Genomic DNA, 16,811 nt, shown 5'->3' on the forward strand with positions numbered 1-16,811 from the left:
ATTATATGAATTGCTGAAGGGGGTTCTTTCAGAAGAGAAAGTAAACAAAGATAAAAATTATGAACAACAAATACGTAATTATCAACAAGTGAATCTAAAAACCAAGGAAATTAAAAAAATCTGATGAACAATATTAACTGTTGAATATAATAGAATCAGAGGTATGGAAGGGGAGTGAACTGACGATTCTTGGGGAAAAGGGGAGAGGGGGGCGTGGGAAAAGACTGAACATAAACTGTGCACCTATGGATGAGGACAATGGGGAGAGGGGAAAGGGCAGAGGGTAGGGTGGGAACCTGGTGGAGGAGAGCAATGGTGGGGGGGGGGGAAGGAACATTTGTAATAATATGAAAAATAAAAACTTATTAAAAAAAAAAAAACAAACAAAAAAAAACATACACATGTACACAAAACCAAAACAACAAAGTAAAAACTCATTTCAAATGACAGTACTCTACTGTAACCTCTCTGGAAGTGGACTTCTACTCTTTTTTTTCTTTTTAAATTTCTTTATTGATTAACCTGTTATCCTGGAGTCCCCTTTTTAATTATGCAACCTATAATGGGCGCATACTCTTTCACTAGGACGTGTCAGTACGTCACGCCCGAAGGATGTAATTTCATATTATTATTTTTTTTATTTATACTTAATTAAAATAAATGATATATATATTTTTTCGTTTATTTATATATAAAGCACAAAGGAAAATACAAAATTACAAAAAAATAGAAAAAAATACCAACAAAAAAATGGAAACATCGAATTAAAAAATTATAAATTTTACAAACAATTATAAAGATTACAAAAAATATATACCATCCCTCTCAGGGCGCAACATATATTTCCAGGACGTATTCATATGTCCTACCCTTTCCCGATATTGTTTACTTTTGACGTATTTATAGGTCCCGCTCAGTTAACAGGTTAAGGTATCACATATTTGTCCTCAACCCCCCCATTCCAATCCCCCACTCCTCCTCACTCATGCCCCCACGCCCCTTTTGTCCTTGGCCACTGGTTAGGCTCATATGCATGCACACAAGTTTTGGTTGATCTCTCCCTTTTATCCCCACCCTCCCCCTGAGGTCCAACAGTCTGACTCATGGCTCCTTATCTCTGGGTCTGTTCTTGTTCATCAGTCTATGTTATATATAGTTTTAGCTTGCTAGCACTGCGTGAAGAATAAATTACTTGTAATATTAGTTTCTGAAGTCCCCACATCCTGTCAATGCATTCAATCAAACTCTTGGGTTTTGTAACTAGAATAAGCTATTATTACTTCATTAAATTTCTTTAAAGGAACACAATAAATATTACTTATAATTTGTATAATTATTATAAATATAATTCATGCCACATTTAAGCGTATCTATAATTTAGACCCTAATATAAAACAATCATTTAAAAGAGCATTAGGCCCTAGCAGGTCTGGCCTAGTGGGTAGAGCAGACCCAAGGGTCTGGGTTCGATTCCAGTCAAGGGCACCTACAGCGGTTGCAGGCTCCTCCCTGGCCTGCCCTGGTCAGGGCTCCTGCAGGAGGCAACCAACTGATGTGTTTCTCTCACATCCGTGTTTCTGTCTGTCTTTCCCTCTCTCTTCCATTCTCTCTAAAATCAATGGAAAAATATCCTTGGATGAGGATTAACAAATAAAAAAAGGGATAGAGCCGAAACCGGTTTGGCTCAGTGGATAGAGCATCGGCCTGTGGACTGAAAGGTCCCAGGTTGGATTCCGGTTAAGGGCATGTACCTTGGTTGAGGGCACATCCCCAGTAGGAGGTGTGCAGGAGGCAGCTGGTTAATGTTTCTAACTCTCTATCCCTCTCTCTTCCTCTCTGTAAAAAAAATCAATTAAAAAAAAATATATTTAAAATAGGGATAGAGCAGATAAAAATATTTTTAAAAATAAAATGAAATAAAAATAAAACATCATTAATAGTAACATGGCTCAGAAAAAAATTCAAAAAATAACTAGCTGTTTATTCTTCAAAATATTTTAATTAAATCTAAGTCACAGGGCAAATGCCATAAAGATTTTTTGGATTAAATTCAATTTTCAGATATGTTCTCACAGACCTTTTGATGGCCGTTATCACATGATTTTTAATCTCTGGGAAAATGCTTTTATTTTCACTAGTCAGCTCAGACTATGGATCAAAATAAGAGCTGAAATTATAAAGGTGAACAATTGCATGTAGTTAGTAAAAACAAAAAGTATTTATAGGGAAAATAAACATGAATTTTTTTCTGTTGCGTCTGGGAGGAAAAACATAAAGCTATTTTTTTAATTTTTATTTTTTTATTAAATTATTATCTGTGTACATATCTTACCATTCTCCCCCCCCCCCTGCCTCCCTCCCCCAAAAAACATAAAGCTATTAATGTTTCGGGCAACAATACTTTTCAGGGTTTAATTTGATCTAAAATTTGAAATTTGGAGAAGCAGCTGGTGTCATTGTCAAATGACCACGTTATCCTAAAAACCATGTTAGATGCTTGATGGAACTTTGTCATTTCTGAGTAACCTCCTAATGCTGTCCAAGCACAGAACAAACTGATCACTTCTGCTTTCATCCGAGCAGCTGAGCTATTACATATGAAGGCAGGGAAGGGAAGGATTCTTCATTTAACTAACAACGGAGAGTAAACTTTTCCTCAATATGGCCCTCATGAAACAAATCTCCTAAAGAAGTTCCCCCAAACCCTCCCAACCTTTTTCTTCTCCACAAAAGACAACCACAACTATTAAGATGTAAATATGGAACCATCCCGTGCAGTCTGCTCACCTGCTTTATATGAGGAGCGCACCAGAGGGCCACTGGCCGTGTAATGAAATCCAAGGTCATTTCCCACTTTTTCCCAGTATTTGAACTTCTCAGGAGTAATGTATTCTTCAACCTAGATTTAAAGAATTAATTTTGATTCTTGAGTTGCCATACATCATTTTGATTCTACAGAAAATTCATACCCATGCATTCAAGGTGGTTTTAAAAAAAATATTTATTGTTGAAATATTACCTATACTCTCTTCCCTCCCCCATTGACCTCTCACTGCCCCCAGCCACCACCACCCTGTTGTCTGTGTCCACAGATTATGCATAGATGCACACAAATTCTTTGGTTAATCTCTTCCCACCCACCGACCCTCCCCTGCCTTCCGAGATTGCACAATCTGTTCTATGCTTCTGTGTCTCTGGATCTATTTTGTTTGTCTGTTTATTTTGTTCATTAGATTCCACATATGAGTGAGATCATGTGGTACTTATCTTTCTCTTATTTGGTTTATTTCATTTAGCATAATACTCTCCAGGCCCCTCCATGCTGTCTCAGATTTTAACAGATTCTTCTTTTTTACTGCTGCATAGAATTCCATGGTATAAATGTACCACAGCTTTTTTATCCACTCATCTGCTGATGGGCACTTGGGACCTTAACTATTGTAAATTGTGAGGGTTTGATTCTGGTCAAGAGCACGAGCTTCAGTTGCAGGCTCGGTTAAGTCTCCCTCTTCGACTTCCCCTCCCTTCCACTCTCTCTAACAATCAAACAAATAATACAAAGTGGTATCTACCTTTGCACAATGACTTCTTACTCTGGTTTCTGCCTGGATTTGGTTTGATAATGACCGTTAGCATCTGAAGGGAGCCTTGCTTTTCAACCCTCCTTCTTCCCTCTCCCCACCCTGTCCCCTCCCTCACTGGAAGTCAGACACTCTCAGCAAAAGAGCAAGCCTGAGAATTATTCTCGGATAGAAGACACTGTTAAGCTTATTGTCACTAAGGTTCAACATTTGTTTTGCATGTGATTTTATTCTTCGATTACTCTGTTTCATGGGAACCATTATAGAATTCTGGAAGGCAAATTTATATGGCAACTATTTCCTTTAGCTTGGCTAAAATAAAAATTTTAGGTTCAGAATATCCTTGCAAAGGTTAACATTATTTGCAAATCTTTATATAATTTTATTCTTATTTTAATGTGTTGTTTGTTGTCATTGCTACAGGTGTGAAAAAGTTGAAAGATGTGGAATATCTGGGAACAGTAGCCAGTGTTCGCCTTCATTCAGACTATGCTGCTGCTCTTTTAGGAGGCAAAGTCCAGTTACACTTGGTAAGTATGATTTTAATGTCCCAGAGGCCTGCTCAGTTAACCCAGTGATGACGATGAATCTGTCTTATTAAAAACTTCCGTCAGGAAGCAACCTTGTAAGACTAGCTGGAAAGCCAGGTGTGGATAAAGGAGTAACAGAAATCTTGACCCTTCGGCAGGAGATGTTCAATTCGCTTTCTAGCTCTATTCCTAAGAATCCCAACAGTTTGTCAACTGTGCTACTTATAATACTGCTAATGGTAAAAATGACCCTGTTGCTAACTGTATGCAGAAACCATAAGTGAACTATAAAAGCTGATGGGAATGCCATACATCTGGGTCTCCTGGAATGCACTGACTCAACATTTAGGCATGTTGCTTGTGGGAGGTCCTTGAAGCTATGCCTCTTGAGTTGTTCAAGAGATATTGGCCCTGGAATATGGGCCTTCCAAACCAGGGCATCTTCCACATCTGTTCTTGGCTCTTTGCTTCTGAGAAGCCAGAGATCAGCCACTGGACACCTTCAGAGCCTGTGAGGACTGTTCCGCTAGAACGGTGTCTAATGTGCCCTGCCCGTAAGCCGTGCTTCCTGCCTGATGCCTTTCTGAGCAAACTGGCCTATGTCGTCTGCTGAGTGTGAATGTTTAATTGAACCTCCCCTACGAGCCACTGCTATTCTTTGTCTTAGATAGAAAGTGAACTCTTGGATACTCAAGAAGAGCGTGAGACTCGACTTTTCCCAGCAGTGGATGATAAGTGTCATGCCTTAACTGGTGATTTCCTCATCTATGGCACAGATGTACGCATTGTCTTCTTTAATATAGAACATAGGGCAATTTCTAGTTTTTATTTTGCAATATATTTATTTTTATGTATATACAAATAGGGTATCCCAAAAAATGTACACACACACATTGAATAATTATAAAGGCAGTGTTTTTTAAAATACATTTTTACAATTGAACTATCAGATCTTAAAGTATGTGTACATATTTTTGGGACACACTGTATATATTATATAATATATGTTATATATTATGTATTATATAAAAATATATAACTATTATAAAATAGACACAAATAAATATATGTAGAGCACATAGTTAGCATGATTTGTTAGTAATGAGTGCTTTTGTGGTTATAAGCAATGTTGAGAGCACAGTAAAAAGGGCAAACTATTGAGTGTAGAGAATCTAGATTTAAATATCAGCTTGGTTTATTTTTTAACTTACAGGTATATTCTAATTTAATTTAATTTTTAAAATTGAATTTACTGATTTTAGAGAGTTAGAAACAATGAGAGAGAAACATCCATCAGCTACCTCCTGCACACCCCAACCAAGGTGTATGCCCTTGACCAGATTCAAACCGGGACGGACCCTTGAGTCCACGTGATGACACTCTCCACTGAGCCAAAACCGCTAGGCAATGTTAGTTCTTTTTTTGCTTGTTGCTCTTTAACCCCTCCCAAGCCTCATTTTCTTTATCTAGATGCTTTAAGGACTTATTATAATTTGATGACGAATATAAGATACCTCATTCAACTTTAGATTTCCAGTTCCTATGTTTAGTAGGCATTTAATAAATATTAAGACTAATGGAATTCTGAGGACCAGTGTTTTGGTCCTTTGAACATCATTACCCTATACCTCTAAGTATTAGGTTATCCACATGGACATAAAGCATAGTTATAGTAATAGCACCTAATATTTGTAAAAACTTTTTCAAAGATTTTTCAAAGCACAGCATACCTATCTTGTTTAGTCTCTAAATTCAGTAAAGTTGGAAGAAAAGGTGTTTTCCAGATAAGAAGAAAATTATTCACTATTTCCATTTTCTCTAATTAAATTGTTTATTAAAAAGAGCATGTCTTTTTTTAAAAAATATATATATATTTTATTGATTTTGTACAGAGAGGAAGGGAGAGAGATAGAGAGTTAGAAACATCGATGAGAGAGAGTCATCGATCAGCTGCCTCTTGCACTTTCCCTACTGGGGATATGCCCACAACCAAGGTACATGCCCTTGACTGGAATCGAACCCGGTTCCCTTCAGTCCCCAAGCCGACGCTCTATCCATTGAGCCAAACCGGTTTCGGCAAAAAAGAGAGCATGTCTTAAAAAATGCTCATTGCCACTGAGAGACTTTATAAGTTGAAAATAATCAGTATTTGTGCTAATTTACACCAGTAGGGTAGGTCTGGTGTATCAGTGAAGTAGTGAGTGATGTGGTAAATAACATTAAATACAATACGTTTGCATGACACCTAACATTATAAAGCCTGATCTCACTCATCTCAGTAACTATATAAAATAAGCAGGGACATTTTAGAGATGGGACACTGAAGACTGAGAGGTCACTACGTTTGTGACAGAGGTGGAACTTGAACAAGCAAGATTTCCTGATGGAAAATGTACTCTTTCCACTATGCCACAGGCACTTTGAAGTAAGAACTCAAAGTGCAGTCGCCTGTCAATAAGGCAGTATTTATCTGTCTCATTCTTTTCCATAACTAAAGTATAATTGTCATAAAATATTATATTAGTTCCAGATGCATAATATAATGATTTGATATTCATATATATTACAAAATGATAGTCACAGTAAGTCTAGTTAACATCCGCCACCATACATAGCTACAAAATTTTGTTTCTTATGAATCTGAAAATATTGGGGCTTTCTAGCAGCTTTATTGAAGTATAATTGGAAATAGACTACACATGTTAAAGTTAAGTTTTGACATATGTATGCACCTGTGAAACACCATCAGCTCAATCAAAATAATGGACATATCTGTCACCTTTAAAAGTTTTCTCAATCCTTTCCACCCCTCCCCACTTAGTGCTTTGTCACTATAAATTAGTTTGTAATTTCTAGAGTTTTATGTAAATGGAATCACATAGTAGGTATTCCTTCTTGTCTGGCTTTAGTGTAATTATTTTGAGATTCATCCATGTTGGTGTTTGTGGCAATAGTTCCATTTTTTTTCTTGCTGAGTAATAGTCCATAGTCAGCATCCTATCTAATAAGAGTAACATGCAAATTAACCATCACTTTGCAATAAAAATGGTCACACCCACAGCAAATTGATGGGCCAAAATGGTGGTACCGCCAGCGGTGCCTGACACAAAAGCAGAGAGGGAGATGGGAGGGAAGGCTTGGCATCCTTGATTGCCCCAGCGATCAGGACGCCACACCTGATGGGAAAGCTGAGCAGGAGAGTGCTTGGGAGAAGGCTTGGCATCCTGGATTGCCCCAGAGCAAAGCGGAAGATGGGCTGGAAGGCTTGGTGTCCTGAGTCACTGAGGAGGGCAGTTGGGGGGACCAGGCCTGCAGGGGAGGGCAGTTAGGGGCAATTAGACCAGCAGGGGAGCAGTTAGGCATCAATCAGGCTGACAGGGGAGTGGTTGCAGGTGATCAGGCTGGCAGGCAGAAGTGGTGAGGGGCAATCAGAAGCAGTGAGGGGCAATCAGGCAGGCAGGCAGGCAGGCAGGAGAGCGGTTGGGAGCCAACAGTCCTGGATTGTGAGAGGGATGTCCGCTGCCTGCTTAGGTCCAATCTCACCGGTGGGATTGGGCCTAAACAGGTAGTTGGACATCTCTTGAAGGGTCCCAGATTGGAGAGGGTGTAGGATGGGCTGAGGGACACACCTCCACTCCTCGTGCACGAATTTCGTGCACTGAGCCTTTAGTATATTATAATTTGCTCATCTGTGGATGGATATTGATGATGTTTCCAGTTTGGGGTATCTACAAATAAAGCTGCTATAATTGTTTGTGTTCAAGCCTTTGTGTGGACATATGCTTTCTTTTATCTTAGATAAAAACATCTAGAAGTGGAATGGCTACATCATATGCCATGTGTATGTTTAATCTTTTGAGAAACTGACGAACTGTTCTCTAACTTGGTTGTACCATTTTACACTCCCAACAACAGTATATGTGTTCTAGTTCCTTACCTCAGGGGTGGGGAACCTTTTTCTGCCAAGGGCCATTTGGATATTTATAGTATCATTTGAGGGCCATACAAATTATCAACTTAAAAATTAGATTACTATATTTGGTCATTTAATGAACTCACCCCTGATGCCGTGGCAGGGCCCAACAAAAATGATTCCATGTGTCTTACATAGCCCGAGGCCTGGATGTTCCTTATCCCTGCTCTACATCCTCACAAACACCTGATACTGACACTCTTTACTTTAGCCATTCTAACAAATGTGCAATGATACTTCATTTTCATTTCAATTTGCATTTCACTGATGGACTAATGATGTATAGGTATCTTTTCATATACTTATATGCTATCTATTTCTCTTTAATGAAGTATCTGTTCAGACTTTTTTATTATGTCTTAATTGACTTGTTTATTTTCTTATTACTGAGTTTTGAGAGTTCTTATACATTCTATAAAGTTTTAGGCAAATGTAAAACACAAATCTTTAAATTTGCTAGAAGAAGACATAGGAGAAAAACATTGCAACCTTGGGTTAGGCAAAAGATTAAAAAAAAATAATTCTTTATTGTTGAAAGTATTACATATGTCCCCCTTTTCTCCTCACTGATCCCCTCTAGCCCATCCCCTGCTCCTTGCCCCAGGCCCTGACCACCCCATTGTCTGTGTCCATGCACCATGCAGGTATGTATACTAGGTCCTTGGTTGATTAACTCCCACTCACCCCCCCACTGCATTCCCTCTGAGAATCTGTACTCTGTTCCATGCTTCCATGTCTCTGGATCCACTCATTCATCAGTTTATTTTGTTACCTAGAGTCCACACGAGTGAGATCAGCTGATATTTGTCTTTCTCTGACTGACTTATTTCACTTAGCATGATACTCTCCAGGACCCTCCATGCTGTCTCAAAGGGTAAGAGATTCTTCTTTTTTACTGCTGCATAGTATTCCATGGTATAAATGTACCACAGATTTTTTTTATCCACTCATCTACTGATGGGCACTTGGGCTATTTCCAGATCTTAGTTATTGTAAATTATGCTGAACAGCCCTAACCAGTTTAGCTCAGTGAATAGAGCGTTGGCCTGCAGACTGAGGGGTCCCAGGTTCAATTCCGGTCAAGGGCATGTACCTTGGTTGCGGGCACATCCCTAGTAGAGGGTGTGCAGGAGGCAGCTGATCAATGTTTCTCTCTCTCATCGATGTTTCTAACTCTCTGTCCCTCTCCCTTTCTCTCTGTAAAAAGTCAATAAAATATATATTTTTAAAAATTATGTTGAACATAGGAGTGCATACATTCTTTCTGATTGGTATTTTAGTTTTCTTAGGATATATTTCTGGAAGTGGGATCAATGGGTCAAATGGCAGTTCTATATTTAATTTTTTGAAGAATCTCCATACTGTTTTCCATAATGGCTGCACCAGTTTGCAATCCCACCAGCGTGTACTGGGGTTCCCTTTTCTCCACATCCTCATCACCACTTAAGAGCTTAATATTTCAATCTTCTTGAACTTGTAGAGACTTGTTTTGTGTCCTAACATGTTATCTATCTTTGTGAATGACCCATGTATCAGGGTGTGGACTTGTCTAGGTTCTTCTTGCTTGGGATTCTGTGCCTTCTGAACTTGTATGACATTTTTCTTCATCAGGTTAGGGAAGTTTTCTGCCATTATTTCTTTAAACACACTCTCTATCCCTTGTTCACTTTCTTCTCTTCTGGCACTCATACTATGTGAATATTGTTATGTTTCATGTTGTCCCATAGCTCCCTTAAGTGTTCCTCTTGTTCTTTTTTTTCTTTTTTGTTTCTTGGACTGAGTGATTTTTTTTCTGCCTGTCTTCTAACTCACTGGTCTGATCCTCGGTTTCCCTTAATCTGCTGTGTAGTCCTTCCAATGTGTTTTTTTTTTTTTTTTTTTTTTTTTTTTTACCATTACTATATCATTCTGTATCATTTCTGACTGGTCTTTTTTCTTAGTTACTATATCTTCCTCCATGCTGTTGAGCATCTTTGCTATCATTCTGAACTCTATATCTGATAAATTTCTTATCTCTATTCTCTTCTTCTGGAGAATTCTCTTGTTCTTTCATTTGGGCTTGTTTTTTGGTCTTCCCTTTTTGGCTGCCCTTTTGGATTTGTGTCTATGTATTAGATAGATATGCTATGACTCTAGTGCAGAATGATGTCAAATGCCTTTTCTAACTGGCCCTGTGTATCCTACTTAGAGCAATCAGTAACCCACAGGTTGTGGCTCACTCTGCTGGGGCTGGGTGCCTTCAGAAGGGACCAAGATGTGCACCAGGGTCTGCTTTTTCTAGCCCCTGGGCCAGAAGAATCAAGCAAAGATTCAAAGCCCCAGAGCTTCTCCTCTGCCTGCAGTCCAACTGACAATCAGTCTTACTTAGCTCAGGCTATTGATCATAGGGTTGGGGGAAAGGTCTTCCAACATGGTGGGGCAACTGCCTTTCCCCCAGAAAAAAACTGCCTGGGTAGCAAAGGTTTGTGAAGAAAGACCACTCTTAGCATGGGGGTAGACCCTGGAATTCTCAGTGGGAATCCCCTGCAGCTGAGATATCCCTCTGGACCTTCATCTGCTGTTTGCGGGAGCCCGGCCAGCCCTTTTGCGTCTCCATACTTTCTACCAGTCTCTATGCTGTCTCTGCTTTCCATCCTTGGTTATCAGAGTTCTCTCCAGCCAGTCTTTAGTTGAGCTTTCAGGTTGATTTTTCTGTATTTTAGTTGTATTTCCAGTTTGGTCCTGATAGAATGTAAGTGTAGCTTCCTCTTACTCTGCTGCCGTTTTCAATCTCTTTATTTTTGTTTTAATTCTTCATTGTTTAAAGTATTACATATGTTTCCTTTTCCCCCCCTTGACCTCTCCCCAGCCACTCCCACCTCCCAGCTGTCAATCATCCCCCTACTGTCTGTGTCCATTGGTTTTGCCATTTATTATCTCTTAAGGTGGTTTTTAACTTCATAATTTATCCAGGCGCACCCAGGTTTCTTCTTTTACCTTCTTACTGACTACCTGTCTACTAGTTACCTGCTGGCCACTCTATCAGAACATAATTAGAGGGAATTAGAAAGGAAGGGATTTTGTATCATATTAGCTATTCCAAAGGATAGACAAAGAAAATGATATTGTTTATAAAGATTATATATCTACATCACTCCTTTATGGACTAGCAAATATAATCAAGAATTAGTCACTCCTATATAATTCTTGAGGACTATGCTGTGTATTACTCATTTTGTATCTTCCGTTTAGCAATGTTTTTGGCACATGATCACTACTCAAAAAAAGTTTCTTGAATTAACGACTAAGTGTCGAATATAAAAATAGGAAGACCAACTTTATCTCTGGCTCTTCATATAACTCTAAAACAAACCACAAGGTCACCATTGGGAATGAATATAATTTCCTAACTTTTAAATATAGTTTTTTGTTGGCTTGCTTAAGTCACATAATTTTGAGGGCAGGAAATAAGTGCCAGAACTGGAACTGGAAAATATACATGGAACATATTATTAAAAAGCCAGCAGTGGCGTGGCTCAGTGGTTGAGTGTTGATCTATGAACCAGGAGTCATGGTTTGATTCCCCGTCAGGGCACATGCCTGGGTTGTGGGCTTGATCCCCAGTTTGGGGCATGTAGGAGGCAGCCAGTCAATGATTCTATGTTATCACTGATGTTTCTCTCTCTCTCCCCCTTTTCTCTGAAATCAGTAAGGAAAAAAAAAAAAAAAGTATTTTTAAAGAAAAGCCAGCAGCTTTGTAATTTTACCTGTGGAAAATAAAGATTTAATTAAAATTACCAACATTTGGCAATTCGTGGTAGCTGTACCTTAAGGTGGCGCTTTGTTGGCTGCATATACTGTCCTAATGTCAAACAGTCCACATCTGCCTCACGAAGTGCTGGAGAGGAAAAAAAAAAATACATTATATTAGCAGATGCTTCTATGAAGCTAAAATTGTACATTTAAGCATAATTTTCCAGAAAGTAATTTTACTATAGAACAGTGTGAACTTTATCCTGGCCTACAATCCTGGAATAAATGTTAAAATAGGGTTGGAAAGTATCTAGAGCAGGAGTCTGTTAGGCAGAAAAGATGAAAAGAACTCTGTATCAAAGGCCCCAAAACACCCACACTGTAGACCAGACATGTTATACTGGAGGCCTGGTGCATGGAAACTCATGCACAGTAGGGGGAGCGTCCCTCAGCCCAGCCTGCTCCCTCTCACAGTCCAGGAGCCCTCAGGGGCAGGAGGTGACCTGGAGATCAGGGGAAGGTGACACCCCCATCACACCTCTGCTGCTGCCACTGCCAGCAGTACAAGCCTCAGTTGGCCCATGTTATCTCAGCTTTGGGAAGCCCTGGGCAACCAGGCAGCTGCCATCCGAGGCTCGCCTGCACCTCGGGCCAGCCCTAGGCACCCCAATCTTGTGGCTGTGGGTGCTGCCATCTTGAGGGTGTAGCAGTCAATTGGCATATTCCCACCTATTGACGGTGAGTGCCACCATGTTTGTGAGGTCAATGAGTATATTCCCTCTTTATTAGGATAATATAAGGCTTTAGGTAATTGTACAAGGTATGCACTGAAGATGTGATTTGATCTCTGACTTCAGAATCTTTCTAGTAAAACTTTATGAACTGTGATAAAGAGAAGCTTTCAATTACTATTTGAACTCATTACTCTTTGAAACAATAAATAGCTACAAGAAGGCCGACTTTCAGATAAAATAAAAGCTGTTTTTAAAAATTTAAAAAGCCTAAGAATCACAAAGCAAATAAGCTTATGGGACTAAAGTTAGCAAAGTCCAAAATATATCATGTTATGTGACAATGTTGCCAGTAAGCTCTTTCTCAAAGGCCCGGATTCATCTTACTCATCTTTGAACTGTCAGTGCTGGCCAGAGCACCTGGTACCTGGATGGCTTTCAAAAATTGTCCACTGAATAAGAAAAGTGGACACAATCATGTTTTTACTTGATACAAGGGCAGAAAATAAAATGGGATGCAAATTTCATATCTTGACCTTCTTGCATATCATTGCACAAAATTCTAAGAAAACATATACCCTTCCCTTTTTACGTACTGTTAATAAGCATATACTGTACTTAATTCTTACTGGAACTTTCACTAAGATTATGGAGGGAATCATAACGGGGCCTTCAAAGTGGGGATCCTGTTCAGCTAGTGTGGCTCAGTGTTAGTGCATCGGCCCATGAAGCAGAAGGTCACAGTTCAATTCCCAGTCAGTGCATGTGCTCAGGTTGTGGGCTCCATCCCCAGCAGAAGGCATGCTGGAGGCAGCCCATCAATGATTCTCTCTCATCATTGATGCTTCTATCCCTCTCTCCCTTCCTCTTTGAAATCAATAAAAAAAATACAAAAAAGGTGGGGTTCCTGCCCTACCTGGTTTGGCTCAGTGGATAGAGCATCGGCCTGCAGACTCAAGGGTTCCAGGTTTGATTCCCTTCAAGGGCATGTACCTTGGTTGCGGGCACATCCCCATTAGGGAGTGTGCAGGAGGCAGCTGATCTCTCATCGGTGTTTCTAACTCTCTATCCCTCTCTCTTCCTCTCTGTAAAAAAATAATAAAATATATATATTTTTAAAAGTGGGGTTCCTGCTGTTACTCAAATGAAATGATAAAGAGTTTTAATTTTCAATTCCTTTACCTTTCATTGTTGCATATACTTGCTCGTCGTCCTCGCCTAAACCCAACATGATGGACGTTTTAGAAATGACATCAGGCTGGACCTCCTTGGCGTGCTTCAGGACCCGCAGAGACTGCTCGAAATTGGCCCTGGGATCACGAACTTTCCTTGAAAACAGCAGGGCTGTTGTCAGCAACAATAACCACAAGCTCAACCAAGCACATAGTTATGTAAGCAATATGAAAGACCAGGAAAGTACATTCTGGACGTTACATTACATTATATGGTTCAGCGGTAGAATTTGTGCACCAAAGTCTAACTATTACTTTAGGATAGAAAATAAGGCTTTTCTGGGCGCCCTTGCTGTTGACTTTTAAGGCCTTTCAAGTCTGGGGCAGAGAAAACTAAAATAAAAGTAATTCAATTTATGAAGTACTTGAGGAAAAGCCAGAATTCTGAAGCTGAGAGTAAGTGATTATAAGGGGTAATAAAGAAAAAAAGGGAAAAGAGTGGAAGAAAATCTCCACACTGAACAAAGAAAAAACTGTTTAACTTAAACCCACATTTCAGGGCTGAAACTTTTATCATTTTTTGAAAGACTGGGCTGCCCTCTGCTGGTAAGTATACAACATTGACATCTCCTAGTTTAAAAAAAATGCAGGATTCTGGAATTTTCCCTGGAAAGGATAATGTTTCTTAAGTGAAAACAGGGAAATTGGCACCCACTGGTGTGGTATGAGGAGATAGGGCAGGGTTGGAACAGGCTGTGTGCCAGACTAAAACGGGGGCCAAACCACATGGTTTAAATTGGGACAAGGCCCAATGGATAGAAATTGCTGATGTTAGCCTGGCTGGTATGGCTCAGTAGTTGAGCATCACCCTATGAACTAGAACCAGGAAGTCATGGTTCAATTCCTGGTTAGGTCACATGCCCCAGTTGCAGGCGTGCAGTAGGTAATGATCAATGATTCTCTCTCATCATTAATATTTATATTTTCCTCTCCCTTCCTCTATGAAATCAATAAAAATATATATGTTTAGAACTGCTGATGTTAAACCATCATTCATTTGAATTCAAAAGCAACCTTTATTTTGGGTAATTGATTTGTTGTTGTGGTTGTCATTTTTAACCAGAGACCAGTTCACTGAGAAGAGAGGAAACCAATTTATGAGTTAAAAAATAACCACAAAACTGATAATACAGAAAGTCATTATTTTCTGAAGTATTTCTCCACTGAATTTAAATTATGCTACCTAATGTTTATGATTTAGTGGAAATGATGGTTATTCTTTATCATACTTCTTTCAAGTTCTATTATAATGTCTATAAATTAACAAAACCATTGTCAAAACTTTACTAAAATTAATAAAAATGAATGTTAAAGGTTAAAATAATTTTTTTGAAATATGAGCATAGTCACAATGTGGAATAACAATCTATAATTATTCCTAACCATTAAAATTTTTAGAAAAAGTATAGTGTCTACTTTTTAAGAGAGATTTAAAATACATCTGAAGCCTGGACCGGTTTGGCTCAGTGGATAGAGCGTCGTCCTGCGGACTGAAAGGTCCCGGGTTCGATTCCGGTCAAGGGTATGTGCCTTGGTTGCGGGCACAGCCCCAGTAGGGGGTGCACAAGAGGTAGCTGATCGATGATTCTTTCTCATCGATGTTTCTGGCTCTCTGTCCCTCTCTCTTCCTCTCTGTGAAAAATCAATAAAATATATTTTTTTAAAAAATACATCTGAATACCAGTTTTTCTTCGTCTTCATTTATTGCATATCTTAATGCCAAATGCATTTTATAGAATTTTTGTTTGTTTCTTTTTTTAGAATTACACTCAAAGTAATTGCTCTTGTGTAATTTTTTTTAACACTGTTCCTTGAAAAAAATAACTCATTGGCATTTCTAATAAGATACCATCAAAAAGAGCAAAAAAGTTGCTCATTTTGTGTGTATAACAAAACATACAATGCATAAATATATAAGATATTTATACATGGATGTTGAAAATTGATATTATTGGGTAGAAATATTATGGGTAATGATCACATTCTCTCGTTGGCAATATTATCTAATTTTTCTATCATAGGCTTATTTATGTGGTTTTTGTTTAAAAAAATTCACTGTATAACAGTCTATTACAAAGTTCTCCTTTGAAAAAGTGAGAGAACATTCCAATATTACTCTGTATGTGTATTCACCTCTGCAATTCTGGAACTGTTTCTACATTATGTGCATATACATCTAATCCTGACAGAGCGACTTTTTCTATTGCTTTAAGGTCTCCTCGGAAATCAGGAGTGAGACATTCCACAAGAATTTTTGGATTCCTAAAGGAAAAAAAGATAAGCATTAAACTGGGAAGAAGGACTGACATAACTGCTGCTCAAAACAGAAATCACCCCACACATACTGTATCACTTTCAACACAGTAATCTTCAGAACCCTGCCCCCAAAGCATGAACATACAAATGTTTATATCTGAAATTGTTTAATGAAAAAAATAAATCCAAAACATCAAATAATATGTACACAGTGGTTAAAATACACCTGTAAGCAAATGACAATCAGGATACATTTTGAGACTGCAGATATTTAAGCATTACTAAGAAGGCATGTAAAAATATATATTTTTAAGGGATCAAAATATAAATGTTAAGACATTAAATATAAAATGGTTTTTAATTTTTAGAAAGTAAATTGGAATATTTCTATGTGAATGTAAACATTATTTGATTGCTTTAATTTTTATTTATTTTAAAATTCATCAAATAGGACTTTCCTCTCTCCCTCTAGGCAAATATTTCACAAGTGCTATGGGCTTTAAAAGTGATTCTGAATTGCAGAGTCAAGTTGAGCTTTGCTTGAATAAAATGTAAGCTAAATATTAATCTTCCTATATATATTGGCTATATCTATGTATTCAAGCACTGAACTGTAAACTAGCTCATAGAGCTGCTTTCTCTGACAGCAGTAGAAATGACCAGGACAGCTGACAAATTTTTCCACAAACCCAGCTGCAGAGTTTCTGGAGCTGTTTCCTAAGAGAACAGATGTAAAAAAACATACCCTCTCATTGATATAAAAGGTATTAAAAGAA

The 16,811-nt window shown here is 38.5% G+C and overlaps 1 protein-coding gene across 2 annotated transcripts in view; it reads right to left on the reverse strand.

Annotated features, from left to right (window-relative positions):
- The window catches only part of LIAS (lipoic acid synthetase), a 28,717-nt gene that overhangs the window by 4,588 nt on the left and 7,318 nt on the right, over positions 1-16,811 (reverse strand). For both annotated transcript variants that reach the window (XM_084901113.1, XM_084901114.1), the window contains 4 exons: positions 15,913-16,041; positions 13,730-13,875; positions 11,891-11,961; positions 2,788-2,899 (listed from right to left, as the gene is read on the reverse strand). In XM_084901113.1, the coding sequence (XP_084757239.1) occupies positions 2,788-2,899; positions 11,891-11,961; positions 13,730-13,875; positions 15,913-16,041 (458 nt within the window). The remainder of the gene's footprint in view (positions 1-2,787; positions 2,900-11,890; positions 11,962-13,729; positions 13,876-15,912; positions 16,042-16,811) is intronic.

The sequence above is a fragment of the Pipistrellus hanaki genome, assembly GCF_964339955.1.
Source record: "Pipistrellus hanaki genome assembly, chromosome: 1".
Taxonomy (NCBI): Eukaryota; Metazoa; Chordata; class Mammalia; order Chiroptera; family Vespertilionidae; genus Pipistrellus; species Pipistrellus hanaki.